Source organism: Eurosta solidaginis, chromosome 1 (assembly GCF_040869045.1).
Source record: "Eurosta solidaginis isolate ZX-2024a chromosome 1, ASM4086904v1, whole genome shotgun sequence".
Lineage (NCBI taxonomy): Eukaryota > Metazoa > Arthropoda > Insecta > Diptera > Tephritidae > Eurosta > Eurosta solidaginis.
In genome coordinates this window covers 320,155,056-320,170,890 of record NC_090319.1, presented here as the reverse complement: position 1 = coordinate 320,170,890, position 15,835 = coordinate 320,155,056, and the positions used below count along the sequence as shown (strand labels likewise).

Here is a 15,835-nt window from a genome sequence, read left to right as displayed (position 1 = left end):
CTTAAGTGGAAGCGAATGATCCACGTTCCCCTCGTGTTCAGCCTATTTTTTTTTTTTTTAGAAAAGGAAGCATCGTAAGCCTCAAAGTCAGCGCGGAAACCTTAACCGCATGAAAATATCTACCAACCGACATAAGAACCGTTAGACCCCACAGTCAACTTGGTTAGTCTGCTGCAAGTTCATTTACCCCACCAGTGTTCCCCTATTTATTCCCTAGATATAACCCCATCGCGTCCCGGCCGCATACAATTAGATCCATTTCGGACAATGTCCCGTATATCGCATCAGCAAATTCGTTTCCTACAATAATTCTGTGTCCGTATAGCCAGCCAATGGAGGCTTTGAGATGTTATATATGAATACCATCGAGGCTCGACACCGCCATACGATATCGCATTTATTCAATTCTAATTACTTTAAGGTAATTATGATTTCTGAAAAGCAAAATATATCTAGCTGGTACTCTCTATAGCATCAGCCAACTAAAAAGTTTAGCCTTCACTCGAGCTTGAAGCTTTTCAGCCGATGCCTATAAGGCATAATATTAACATTTTTTTCTATCCTCCTACGCCTTTCGAAGCCTCCGAGCCTTCTTCAGCGAGATCTGTTCCAATCATATATATAACATTTCTATATCAATACCTTCCTATCTTCTTAATGTGCAAATTTTCTGTCAATCATTGTTTGCTGAAACTGTGCAAATGTATGTTTTTCGCATGCGCAGACTTTGTTAGTGTTAGTGAATTGTAGTAGCGTGTGTAAAAAAAGGATTAAAGGGGTTCACCGGGTCACTATCCCCTTTACCCAACTTCTGCATACTAATTGTTATAAAATCTCAGTTTAATCGATTAAACAATGAAAATGTCAACAACTACAATACAAGGCTTGATGTATTTATTATTTGAACATGGGCTGTAGCCATGCAAAGTACATTATTTACATAAATAGTAAATAAAAAAACTAGGCGAAGAATTCATATTTTTGAAATGAAAAAAATTCAAATATACATGTATAAAAATTTACATGCATCCAACCAAGCATTTCTTTGAACGTTCTTAAAAATAATTTAAGGTGAATTAGCTTGAAGAAACGATATATAAACATTTTCAAAATTTTACTTATTTTGAGTTTTCTAATGAAGTAAATTTTTGATGAAGTAAACAAGATAAGACTAGGTACTCGGCTGGCTGCTATTGGTGTTGAAATAATATTAATTTTGTAAATTTTTTTCTAACATACTCTTTTTCGTTTCAAAAAACATACTAGGCTTACATACGTATATCTGCACACTCAGCACAAATCTGTAATGCTATTCTGCGGAGTTCTTAAAACAATAAAAAATGTATAATACTAATGGAAAACAAAAGCTTACTTTTTCATTTGGAGAACAAAATAGCCTAAAGTACAATATTTAAAGAAGCAATACGGCTTGTTGAAATATACATATATTTAAGCCCCTTTTTTACAAAAAATTAAACGACAGCCTTGAGATTTTGTCTCCTTCTCTCGTTGTATATCTGTACTGTAATGTTTTACAGGCTGGACAGTTCAGTAGTAGGGATCATTGTGAATGATGACTAAGTGTGATATCTTTTCTCTAAACTGCCTGACAGGATGTTCAATATGGCTACTTTTTAGCGTTTTGACAGGGTGTTCAATATGGCGGCGCCCATCTTCAGCGGGTGATAGAAAGAGATACAGAATGAGACAGCGATAGTCAAATACAAATCAGGTGATCCAATCAATTTGAAATTTTGACGTATATTTATTTATTTTTATTTATTTATTATTACGGTCTTTAAGACCTAGTTTAGGTTAAAATAAGAGATTAACATAAATACTCATGTCACATTTAGTGACGTACAATATAAAAACAATTTCTCTTTGAACTTACTAATATTTTCACAGTCTTTCAAATCAGAAGGTAACTCATTGTACATTTTATACCCTAAATATTCAAGAGACCTTTTGGCGAACTCAGTTCTTATTCTAGGCAGTTCTATATTATTGCAATTTCTAGTTCCATAATTGTGGATTTCATGATTATAATGTATTTTACTACTCAGGTAATTCGGTAACATTCCTAACCTAAGTTGGTGTATAAATTTCAATGTGAAATAACTAACTGACTGTTTAATACTAAGCCAGTTTAATCTATTGAGCACTACAATTTTTGGCGTTCTTGGAGGACATTTTAAAATAAATCGCATTGCCTTGTTTTGCTGTATTTGAAGTTTCTTAATATATATATCATTACTTAAAAGCAGAATAGTAGGACAATAAATAAATTGTGATTCAATAATTCAACGATATACCAATATTTTATGACTTTGACTGATATGTTTACATGTTCTATACATGAAGCCTATTTTCTGTGCAATTTTCCTTTCCAGATAAGTTACATGCTCTCCAAAATTTAGATTATCATCAATCAAAACTCCTAAATACTTAATGTTGTCTACTCTTTGGATTTCCATATTTTTTACCTTCAGCGTAATATTTTTTAAAATATTGTTACCTAAGATATTAGTGTTTTTACAAAATATCATGAACTTAGTTTTTTCGACATTTAATTTCAGTTTTCTAAGGCATAACCATTTGTATAGCGAGTCCAGGTCTTCTTGTACTTTCAGCATGGCACATTTTGCATATTTTTCACTTATGATAAGCAATGCATCATCCGCAAATAGACGTATTTTACAATATTTTAAACATCTTTTGATATCATTGATATACAATGTAAACAATATTGGCGCCAAGACCGAGCCTTGTGGTAAACCAATGTTAATATCCACCACTGATGAAACCTCCTTTCCAATTATCGTTCTCTGTTTTCTGTCACCCAAATAACTGTGGAACCATTCCAACACCTTTCCTCTTATACCAATTTTAAACATAACGTCCAATAGCTCAGATCTATCGACAGTTTCAAAAGCCCGTTTTAAATCCAAGAAGACAGACACCGTAAATTTTTTGTCCGCCATGTCTTCTTTCCAATCTGCAATTACCATATTCAGCGCTGTTTCACAAGAATGGCTCTTCCTGAATCCCAATTGTTCTGGGATAATCACATTGTGCTTATCTAAGTATGCCACAAGTTGATCCTTCACCACTGTCTCCATAATTTTTTCATCTGTAGGTAACGTGTTAATTGGACGTAGTTCCTCAGGTTTCATTATATTTTTTACTTTTTCCACAGGTATTATTGTTGAAATTTTCTAGTAACTAGGTACAATACCGCTGTTTAAGTATTCGCTAATTATATCTTTGTAGAAATTAGCAGTATATGTCATGGCATCTTTAACGACACCCTCCGATAAAAGCTTGTCGCCGCCATATTTGTTTTTAAGTGATTTTGTGATAATAATAATATCGTCCACTACAATGTCAGTAAATTTAAATGTTTCAAATGGATTACTATGATTTGCGCTTATTTCATCCCCATTTACAATTTCTTCGATACTATCATTAATTTCAACAATACTTTGTATAAAAAAGTTATTTAGGGCATTAGCTACATCATATTCATTTTCCAGGCATTCACCGTTAATTACAATTTTAGTGATATGTTTTTTAACATCATTAAGCTCGACGAGGTCTTTTAGACACTTCCACATACGTTTCATATCGCCATTGTTATTATTTACTCTATCTTCCATGTATTTATTTTTTTTATAAATTATGGTTCTTTTATATATTTTCTTAATGACGTTATATTCGTCCCAAAATCCAGTATTTCGAGCAGTTTTATAAGATTATATTTTTCTTTTATGCAGGTTTGTTAATTCTCGGTCGTACCACTTATTTCTTATCTGTATTTGGGTCCTCTTTATATAAGTCAGTGCTTGCATAGTTTCTACTCCGGAAATTGACATAAAACTGAAATCGCATGTTCGTAGCGAAGTTAAAAGATTTTCAGCGCTATAGTATTTCCAACATGTAACAGTAGCATACCTTCTCATTTTACAAAGCTTTGTTGTTGGCACTTCGAAGTGGATTGTCTCATGGTCAGAAATGCGATGTTCACCTATATTCACTGCTTTAACTTTATCATTGTTACTGAATAGCAAATCAATTCTTGTAGACGAGTACTCTGTACAGAAGATATCACACTTAGTTATCATTCACAATGGTAGCGTTATAGAAGTATTACATATATGGTTCCAATATAATCAAAAATGTATCTTCTTTTATTCAAATGCCAAATAAATGCGTTAATTTTTTTCTTGTTAGACCATTACTCAAACAAATCAAAAACTCAGCCGAAGCGCACATCGTGCTCGATTGTTCATCGGATAAAATCTACGAAGTACTCAAACAAGCACAACAAATTGGTATGATGAGCGACTATCACAGCTATTTAATCACATCACTCGACTTGCACACTATCAACTTGGATGAATTTCGTTATGGTGGCACAAATATTACAGCTTTCCGTCTAATTAACGAAAAAGTTGTTACGGATGTGGTACGTCATTGGAGTGTTGAAGAGAAAGGCGTACAGCGTTCGGCCAACTTGACAACGGTACGCGCCGAAACGGCGCTCATGTACGATGCGGTGCATTTATTCGCAAAAGCGTTACATGACTTAGATACATCACAACAAATCGACATACACCCGATTAGTTGTGATGGACAAAATACGTGGCAACATGGTTTTAGTTTGATTAATTACATGAAAATTGTTGAAATGAAAGGATTGACGAATGTGATCAAATTTGATCATCAAGGCTTTCGCACCGATTTCGTGTTGGATATTGTAGAATTAGGGCCGTCGGGTATACGCAAAATTGGCACATGGAATTCAACGCTGCCAGAAGGTATCAACTTTACGCGTACCTACAGCCAAAAACAGCGCGAAATTGAAGCGAACTTGAAGAACAAAACGTTGACGATCACAACTATTTTGGTAAGTTTTGAAAAAAAAAAAAAAAGTTTTGTTATGTGCTTAGAGATATTTATTAATTTCGCATTTCTTCTCACAGAGCAATCCATATTGTATGCGTAAGGAATCGACTATGCCGCTCACGGGTAACGATCAGTTCGAAGGTTATGTTGTTGATCTCATACATGAAATTTCAAAGGCATTGGGTTTCAGCTACAGAATACAATTAGTTCCTGATGGCAATTATGGCAGTCTCAACAAACAAACCGGGTTAATATTAGAACTATATCAAACTTTTACTTGTTTAATCTTAAATTATATAATCTGTTTAGTGAATGGAATGGCATGATACGTGAACTATTGGAACAACGTGCCGATCTTGCCGTTGCTGATCTCACTATAACCTTTGAGCGTGAGCAGGCGGTCGATTTTACGATGCCTTTTATGAACTTAGGCGTATCGGTACTCTATCGCAAACCAGTTAAACAGCCACCAAATTTATTCTCATTTCTGTCGCCGCTGTCGCTTGACGTCTGGATTTATATGGCCACAGCGTATTTGGGCGTTTCTGTGTTGCTCTTCATTTTAGCGCGGTTTGTTAATATCGCACAGCTGTTCAGTACTAAGTTTATTATGTCGCTTCTTTTTTTTTTACTCATCTAGTTTCACTCCTTATGAATGGCCTGCATATGACGACGGTCATGGTGAGAAAGTCGAAAATCAATTTACGCTCATGAATTGTATGTGGTTTGCAATTGGTTCGTTAATGCAGCAGGGATGTGACTTTTTACCCAAGTAAGTTAAACTCTTTTAATTAAGCTTCCAGAAGAAATGTACTTTTCTTCTGTTTTAACTTTTTAGGGCGTTGTCTACACGTATGGTCGCTGGTATTTGGTGGTTCTTCACTTTGATCATGATCTCTTCATACACTGCTAATTTAGCTGCTTTCTTAACAGTCGAACGCATGGACTCACCTATCGATAGCGCTGAGGATTTAGCAAAACAGACTCGTATTAAATATGGGGCCTTGAAAGGTGGCAGCACGGCTGCATTTTTTAGGGTACGTAGCCGAAATTTTTGTCCATAGTTGAGGTATGTACGTCCTGTCAAGTGTCAACCAATTTGTCTACATATGGCTCCTAACGGAAGGAGAAAGTGACAGATGGAATGGCCCAGGAAATTCAACGTCTTATCAAATAGTTCTCGAGGTAGTCGAGCTATAACCTCAATTGCTATTTTCGCAACATATCAGGTCTACTTAAATGCTGCCAATGACATCGATAACATTCCCCAACACTTTCCTGGACTAACAGACAGTATTTTATGTATCCATTCTCCTATCTGCGACACAATTTAGAGGGGATTTATGTGGATCAACTGAATTAAAAAAAAATGTTTCAATACACGGCGCGACATTTCTCCAAGATGATTAAGGTCAAGCTTCATTACTTATTTTCGTGGTACACTTTAGCTTTAGGTGTGACACCGCTGTCACTTAACAGTACAAAACTCCAATCGTAACGCTACATGTTCATGTATTGAACCTAGAATAATCTTGCTATCTTGCAAGGGGAGGCATCGGCTGCGACAGAATACGAAATGATGTGCAACCCTATGGCTGCTCTACATATATGACTCTTTTTGCCTGTAGTTTTCCTTCTGTTAGGTGCTACTCTAAACATAATTGGGAGAGCACTGCAAAAAGTAGGACGACTCACGGGAGGTAAACGTGAAAAACTGTCCCTGCCATGAGTGCCGGAGCAGGCCAGATTCATATCTGAGTAAGGTACACACATGGGTGTACTTCTCTTCTAAGCATACGCGTAGTAGTATATTAGCTTACCAGAGGCGTGTCTGCTCAAGAACAGACTGCAAGTGGACAGCAATTGTTGCCGCGCCCGTTTCACATTTTTAAATTTATGCTAAAAGCGCCGAGTTACCTAGGATTTCATGATAATCTAGGGCACAGCAGATTTAAGACTGCAAATTTTTCGAGGCAATGTAGAGCTTTACCGGGCATTCACAGACAACTTTCGAATGCACCTCCCCGTTCGAGTTTAGACCTTTTATTACAGTTTGAATATTCGAGATTACATAAAGTTCTGATAACGTAGCATGGTTAAATAGCTGATATCCAGCGCATCCTCAATGGCTGTTACATCCTACTTGCAAAATGCTGTTGTGATCTGGTAACCTGAAAACTAAGTTGCGATTTTTATATGCCCTTCATCATGACGCGATTGAGAAGCGGGTGTTTATTTAGCAGTTCATTGCCGTTGGCTGTTGGTCCGCAGCTGACGCTTATTTCAGCTGGTTATGATTGTTGTGCTACTGTATATGTTGTAGTGTAGTTTTAGGCGCAGCTGAAGTAACAGGATGGGTCGTGCTACTGTAACGCTACGTTACAGTGTCTTGAAAATATGTATAGCTCACAGTTGAAAAGAAGACAGAAAATATTTTCTGAAATGCACACTTTCCCCAATCTAGTTGATGAACTGTTCCAGACAGTAACTATTTCAAGACATTTAAAAAAAAATACTTAGTGTACTCGGATTTGGTGCAATGAAAGACTTAAAAAGTTAGATTAGGTTGAACCGGAGGTTGGCCGGTCCGTGAGAACCTCACATAAACTGAATAAGTCCATAATGTTGCCGGAACTTTATTCAAAGAGCAAACTGAAAACTATCAGAAACCATAACCTATGTTATCGAAAAACTACATTCTCTTGACAAAAACTAGAAGATTTCTAGGACCTATGTACCTTGCTGCTTCTAGATCTAATAGCTGTGCCAGTATCGAGACTTGTTATCGAGCGCACTCTTGCTAAACCTACTATGACTGACTACGACTACTTTAATAACATGCGAGACCAAAAGGATTTGTCAGTCAGAATACCCATCATGAGCCTACACGTCTCTTTAAGGACTTATAAAAATTACTTTAATATTCTAAGGTCGTAAGACCTGATCATAATTTCGCCACATTGCTTTCTCGCTTTTGTTCCACGCCTTCCCTGCTTGGTCGATCAGGTGCAACTCTCGTCTTCTTTTTTTATCCCACCCAATTTGATTGAAACGCAAACGGTACAAGCTTCAAGGAATGCGCTGTTTTTAACTAGCTCGCCCGCTTTTTTATTTCCATCTATACCCATAGGGATCAACTTTTCCCTATCCCGATTCCTTCTAGTGATTGCTTACACTCAAAACACTTCCAACTCTATTGTGGTTTTTAGAGACTCCCCATTGAAACGCAGATAGAGGAATAGGTAGTTCATTCGTCCAATATTTGATGATGCTATTATGGCCTTATGGTCTGCACTCAAGCTCGCCAAGGGATTGCGTCTCGAGCAAATTTCAAAGAGAATTTTACGCTCACTGCGCTCCCTAATTTGTACTTATGACGATGGTGCCACTTGTTAAAAACAAAAATCAAAATAAGAAAACCACCAAACCGAAAAAACACACAAAGTGGGAAAACAACAAAAAACTAGTTTTTCAGTTATCAATACAAAACGAAAAAATCCTTTTTTGAATTTACTGTGCAAAAAATTATGAGATACCGGGACATCTATTTATCGGGTACAATTTTGCAACTTCCTTTCCAAGCGAAATGCAAAATTGCGCCCTCTTGTTGCAAAAGTTTTGTTTGAACGAACAGGATTTTCCCAAAGTTAGTAACATTTTGTTCAAGTTTTTACGAATTTTCACTCACGCGAACGAATCTAATAACATAATAAAAAACATCCTTTTTTAATGTTGATGTTTCCGACAACATAAAGGTTTGCGTTGTTTTGGAATCGTTTCAAATTAAAGTGTTACGAAAATTAAACTTGCCGAATTACATGTAAAGTTACTCCAGTGGTGAATTACCTTCCTGCGATTTGAATCCTTACTTTTCTAAAACTTACAAGTTCTTTACTTAAAATGTTATGTCAAATATTTATACTACAAATGTTCGAAACAATCAAGTGTGGCACCTACATGCGAGAAAAGATATTGAGAATGAGCTGAGCTGCAACTGCAAGAATTGAGAATCAGTTTTGTGACTATTATTTTCATTTCTATTTGAAAAGCGAAATTCAAAACTATAAATTAAACAAGTAAGGAAGGTTAAGTTCGGGTGTAACCGAACATTACATACTCAGTTGAGAGCTATGGTGACAACAAACGGGAAAATAACCATGTGGGAAAATGAACCGAGGGAAACCCTGGAATGTGTTTGTATGACATGTGTATCAAATGAAAGGTATTAAAGAGTATTTTATGAGGGAGTGGGTCATAGTTCTATAGGAGGACGCCATTTAGGGATATAGCCATAAAGGTGGATCAGGGTTGACTCTAGAATGCGTTTGTACGATATGGGTATCAAATGAAAAAATGAAAGGTGTTAATGAGTATTTTAAAAGGGAGTAATCCTTAGTTCCATAGGTGGACGCCGTTTCGAAATATCGCCATAAAGGTGGACCAGGGGTGACCCTAGAATTTGTTTGTACAATATGGGTATCAAAAGAAAGGTGTTAATGAGTATTTTAAAAGGAAGTGATGATTAGTGCCACAGGTGGACGCCGTTTCGAGATATCGCCATAAAGGTGGACCAGGTGTGACCCTAGAATTTGTTTGTACGATATGGGTATCAAATTAAAGGTATTAATGAGGGTTTTAAAAGGGAGTGGTGGTAGTTGTATAGGTGGTCGCCTTTTTGAGATATCGCCATAAAGGTGGACCACGGGTGACTCTAGAATGCGTTTGTACGATATGAGTATCAAATGAAAGGTGTTAATGAGTATTTTAAAAGGGAGTAATTCTTAGTTCCATAGGTGGACGCCGTTTCGAGATATCGCCATAAAGGTGGACCAGGGGTGACCCTAGAATTTGTTTGTACAATATGGGTATAAAAAGAAAGGTGTTAATGAGTATTTTAATAGGGAGTAATCCTTAGTTCCATAGGTGGACGCCGTTTCGAAATATCACCACAAAGGTGGACCAGGGGTGACCCTAGAATTTGCTTGTGCAATATGGGCATCAAACGAATGGTGTTAATGAGTATTTTAAAAGGGAGTGGGCCTTAGTTCTATAGGTGGATGCCGTTTCGAAATATCGCCATAAAGGTGGAACAGGGTTGACTCTAGAATGTGTTTGTACGATATGGGTATCAAATTAAAGGTATTAATGAGGGTTTTAAAAGGGAGTGGTGGTTGTTGTATAGGTGGTCGCCTTTTCGAGATATCGCCATAAAGGTGGACCAGGGGTGACTCTAGAATTTGTTTGTACAATATGGGTATCAAAAGAAAGGTGTTAATGAGTATTTTAAAAGGAAGTGATGATTAGTGCCACAGGTGGACGCCGTTTCGAGATATCGCCATAAAGGTGGACCAGGTGTGACCCTAGAATTTGTTTGTACGATATGGGTATCAAATTAAAGGTATTAATGAGGGTTTTAAAAGGGAGTGGTGGTAGTTGTATAGGTGGTCGCCTTTTTGAGATATCGCCATAAAGGTGGACCACGGGTGACTCTAGAATGCGTTTGTACGATATGAGTATCAAATGAAAGGTGTTAATGAGTATTTTAAAAGGGAGTAATTCTTAGTTCCATAGGTGGACGCCGTTTCGAGATATCGCCATAAAGGTGGACCAGGGGTGACCCTGGAATTTGTTTGTACAATATGGGTATCAAAAGAAAGGTGTTAATGAGTATTTTAATAGGGAGTAATCCTTAGTTCCACAGGTGGACGCCGTTTCGAGATATCGCCACAAAGGTGGACCAGGGGTGACCCTAGAATTTGCTTGTGCAATATGGGCATCAAACGAATGGTGTTAATGAGTATTTTAAAAGGGAGTGGGCCTTAGTTCTATAGGTGGATGCCGTTTCGAAATATCGCCATAAAGGTGGAACAGGGTTGACTCTAGAATGTGTTTGTACGATATGGGTATCAAATTAAAGGTATTAATGAGGGTTTTAAAAGGGAGTGGTGGTTGTTGTATAGGTGGTCGCCGTTTCGAGATATCGCCACAAAGGTGGACCAGGGGTGACCCTAGAATTTGCTTGTGCAATATGGGCATCAAACGAATGGTGTTAATGAGTATTTTAAAAGTGAGTGGGCCTTAGTTCTATAGGTGAACGCCGTTTCGAAATATCGCCATAAAGGTGGACCAGGGGTGACTCTAGAATGTGTTTGTATGATATGGGTATCAAATTAAAGGTATTAATTAGGGTTTTAAAAGGGAGTGGTGGTAGTTTTATAGGTGGTCGCATTTTCGAGATATCGCCATAAAGGTGGACCAGGGGTGACCCTAGAATTTGTTTGTACAATATGGGTATCAAAATAAACGTGTTAATGAGTATTTTAAAAGGGAGTAATCCTTAGTTCCATAGGTGGACGCCGTTTCGAGATACCGCCATAAAGGTGGACCAGGGGTGACTCTACAATTCGTTTGTGCAATATGGGTATCAAAAGAAAGGTGTTAGTGAGTATTTTAAAGGGGAGGGGGCCTTAGTTCTATAGGTGAACGCCTTTTCGAGGTATCGCAATAAAGGTGGACCAGGGGTGACTCTAGAATGTGTTTGAACGATATGGGTATCAAATTAAAGGTATTAATGAGAGTTTTAAAAGGGAGTGGTGTGAAGGCGTTTTCCAGATATCGACCAAAATGTGGGCCAGGGTGACCCAGAACATCATCTGTTGGATACCGCTACTTTATTTATATATGTAATACCTGCCAAGATTTTAAGGGTTTTTTATTTGGCCTGCAGAGCTTTTTCATTTTCTTCTACTTAATATGGTACGTGTCACAACCATTTTATAAAGTTTTTTCTAAAGTTATATTTCGCGTCAATAAAACAATCCTTACCATGTTTCATCCTTTTTTTCGTATTTGGTATAGAATTATGGCATTTTTTCATTTTTCGTAATTTTCGATATCGAAAAAGTGGGCGTGGTCATAGTCAGATTTCGTTCATTTTTCTTACCAAGATAAAGTGAGTTCAAGTAAGCACGTGAACTAAGTTCAGTAAAAATATGTCGATTTTTGCTCAAGTTATCGTGTTAAAGGCCATGCGGAAGGACAGACGGACGACTGTGTATAAAAACTGGGCGTGGCATTAACCGATTTCGCCCATTTTCACAGAAAACAGTTAACGTCATAAAATCTATGCCTCTACCAAATTTCAAAAGGATTGGTTAATTTTTGTTCGACTTATGGCGTTAAAAGTATCCTAGACAAATTAAATGAAAAAGGGCGGAGCACCGCCCATTTTGAAATTTTCTGTTATTTTTGTATTTTGTTGCACCATATCATTACTGGAGTTGAATCTTGACATAATTTACTTATATACTGTAAAGATATTAAATTTTTTGTTAAAATTTTACTTTAAAATTTTTTTTTTTAAAGTGGGCGAGGTCCTTCTCCGATTTTGCTAATTTTTATTAAGCGTACATATAGTAACAGGAGTAACGTTTCTGCCAAATTTCATCATGATATCTTCAACGATTGCCAAATTACAGCTTGCAAAAGTTTTAAATTACCTTCTTTTAAAAGTGGGCGGTGCCACGCCCATTGTCCAAAATTTTACTAATTTTCTATTCTGCGTCATAAGTTCAACTCACCTACCAAGTTTCGTCGCTTTAGCTGTCTTTTGTAATGAATTATCACACTTTTTCGGTTTTTCGAAATTTTCGATATCGAAAAAGTGGGCGTGGTTATAGTCCGATATCGTTCATTTTAAATAGCGATCTGAGATGAGTGCTTAGGAACCTACATACCAAATTTCATCAAGATACCTCAAAATTTACTCAAGTTATCGTGTTAACGGACGGACGGACGGACATGGCTCAATCAAATTTTTTTTCGATCCTGATTATTTTGATATATGGAAGTCTATATCTATCTCGATTCCTTTATATATGTACAACCAACCGTTATCCAATCAAACTTAATATACTCTGTGAGCTCTGCTCAACTGAGTATAATAAATTATAAAATATAAAATTTGGTGAAAGTGCGTTTAATAAAACAAAATAATACATTGTATAATGTTTGATATGTGCCAGCATACTTGATGTGCGCACAATTGAAGTTCTAACCGAACCAAGTGCGCACATATGTATGTATATCAGAGCTGGGGAACTTCGATTAGAAATAGAAATCATTACGATTACAAAATAAAATAATTTCATCATTGGTTTTTTTGATTCTTTAATATTTTAGATTACTAATTGATTAGATAGGAAATAATCAAAAATCGAATGGCGATTAGCGACGATTAGCATATCCAATCAAAACTAATCAAAAAAAATTCGATTAGATTTCTCGATTAATTTTGATTAGATCAACTATTCTGAAATATTTTTGTTATTTTTTTCGTTTAATTCATAAAGTAACAAACTTTGAAGAACTTTTATTCAAAACATAAATCTTATTAAACAAGTAAGAACGGGATTGTTTTCGGATCATAGCCCTGGTCATTTCCGTACACTTATTGGTGGGTCTATCCACTTTTTCTCATACTAGTTGTAGTATAAAAATTAAAGGCACGTTCTGAAAAAAAACACATGAGATTCTCGACGCTTTAAATGTATGCTGATTTATATTACATATGTATCACAAAAAGTTTATATTCGACATCATTACAACCAACTTTTCAAAAGAAAATTTATACAATGAATTCCGTCTTGGGGTATTGACTATTCCAACAAATGAAAACAGCTTTCGACGGGCGCTGATGACATAAGCGGGGTATTGAACGCTAGACACGCTTCCTTCAGTGCACCATATTTATTCCAAATTTAAAGACCTGGTGCCGGGTCATTCAAATACGCATATAGCTGATTCCTAACCACTTCTTTGAAACCGTTTGACTCGTTTGGTGAAATTGGTATCCTGGGAACTAACGCCTTCTCATCATGTTCTGGAACCAAAATAATATTTAGTTTGAAAAATCATATAATATAGATGAAACTACCTTCATCATTGAAATCATAAAAAGAGCTTTCATAGTCCAACTGAGGCACGGCCGTTTCAAAACATGTGGAATAATTTTGGAAGAAAGTGCTTATTACTTTAATCACTCTTTTACTGATCTGCTCCTCAGTACAGTCAGGCAAAGTTTTTTGGATAACTCGCAACCATTTCGTTTTCATATTTGGTGTCAATACAGCTGCCGCTAATGCCATATTTACCTCAGGACCCAATGTGAAATATAGTTTAAACCTTTCTCTCAATCGATATTCTAATTGTACTGCCGTTGAGCAAGCATGCGTATTTATTTATTCACATATTTACGTATGTATATTGGCGGCCGCCATAGTGTGATGGTAGCGTGCTCCGCCTACCACACCGAATGCTCTGGGCCCGGGCAAAGCGATATCAAAATTTTAGAAATAAGGTTTTTCAATTAGAAGAACATTTTTCTAAGCGGGGTCGCCCTCGGCAGTGTTTGGCAAGCACTCCGAGTGTATTTATGCCATGAAAAGCTCTCAGTGAAAACTCATCTGCCTCGCAGATGCCATTCGGAGTCGACATAAAACAAGTAGGTCCCGTCCGGCCAATTTATAGGAAAAATTAAAAAGTAGCACTACGCAAATTGGAAGAGAAGCTCGGTCTAAAATCTCTTCGGAGATTATCGCGCCTTACATTTATTTATTTATATGGCAACATATGTAGGTACTTTCGTACAAAGCTGTCGCAACAACTTTTTTGTTCATTTGACTACTAAAACGGTCAATTACGAATCAACGATTTGTGCGCAGTGGATTCAACATCTTGTTGCGATGGATAAAAATTTACAGAAATTTCGGTTGTAGAAAAAATTAAAAAGGAGCACGACGCAAATTGGAAGAGAAGCTCGGCCTAAAATCTCTTCGGAGGTTATCGCGCCTTACATTTATTTATTTATATGGCAACATAGGTACTTTCGTACAAGGCCGTCACAACAACTTTTTGTTCATTTGACTACTAAAACGGTCAATTACGAATCAACGATTTGTGCGCCGTTGATTCAACATCTTGTTGCGATGGATAAAAATTGACAGAAATTTTGGTTGAATTGACCCGTATTTCGGTTAATTTTAGCAGTCTCTTTCTTTCAGTGTATATTATTTTATTATTTTTAGAGAGAGGTCGCTATGTACCCGTTACACCTTTTATGTATTTATTGGGGGCGAGCACTGGGGGCTCTAACGTATTGGCTGCGGGTTCAGCCACCTTATTTTGCTTTGAAAAACCACCGCTTTGAGATAAAAAATTTAAACTATGTCTTTAGAATATTTCATTAACCAGTTGAGAATTACTAGCACACTCATTGGCTAATGGAACAAGCGAACGAAAAATGTTCATAGTTTAAGTCACTTAAACACTTGTACGTGCATAAAATGCCGTCGAGTTCCTGTTTAAGGTCTCCTTTACGTTGAGCTTCCACGTCTAGAATTTCTAGATGAATTTAGAAAATATTTTAAGAAATCGGTTTACAAGAATTGTTTTTATTTCCAACTTGAGCTCAAAAGATAACTGCCAGTATAACATTTGACCGAATTTGATGTATTTTATTAGGAATCAAAAATTTCTACTTATCAACGTATGTGGTCGTTCATGGAGTCTGCACGACCATCTGTATTTACTTCAACCAATGCCGAGGGGGTGGAACGCGTTGCAAAGGGTAAAGGTGAGTATAGCTAAAAGCACAGTGATTCCATCACAGCACCTAAGTATAAGAGTATAAATATAACTTTTTTCAAATATCAACATTATTACAGGTACTTATGCATTTCTAATGGAATCAACATCAATTGAGTATGTAACGGAACGTAATTGTGAGCTAACACAAGTCGGCGGTATGTTGGATACCAAAGGATATGGAATAGCGGCACCACCAAGTAAGTGCAAACTTTTTAGTAATTCAATATATTTACATACATATGTATGCACATATACGTATGCACATATAAATATTTGTACT

General features: G+C 36.6%; 1 protein-coding gene across 1 annotated transcript in view; it reads left to right on the top strand.

Moving 5' to 3' along the window:
- The window catches only part of KaiR1D (Kainate-type ionotropic glutamate receptor subunit 1D), a 43,655-nt gene that overhangs the window by 23,280 nt on the left and 4,540 nt on the right, over positions 1-15,835 (top strand). Inside the window, exons 6-12 of the mRNA XM_067761774.1 lie at positions 4,234-4,909; positions 4,986-5,155; positions 5,218-5,478; positions 5,549-5,680; positions 5,747-5,945; positions 15,430-15,541; positions 15,633-15,752. Coding sequence (XP_067617875.1) covers positions 4,234-4,909; positions 4,986-5,155; positions 5,218-5,478; positions 5,549-5,680; positions 5,747-5,945; positions 15,430-15,541; positions 15,633-15,752 — 1,670 coding nt within the window. The remainder of the gene's footprint in view (positions 1-4,233; positions 4,910-4,985; positions 5,156-5,217; positions 5,479-5,548; positions 5,681-5,746; positions 5,946-15,429; positions 15,542-15,632; positions 15,753-15,835) is intronic.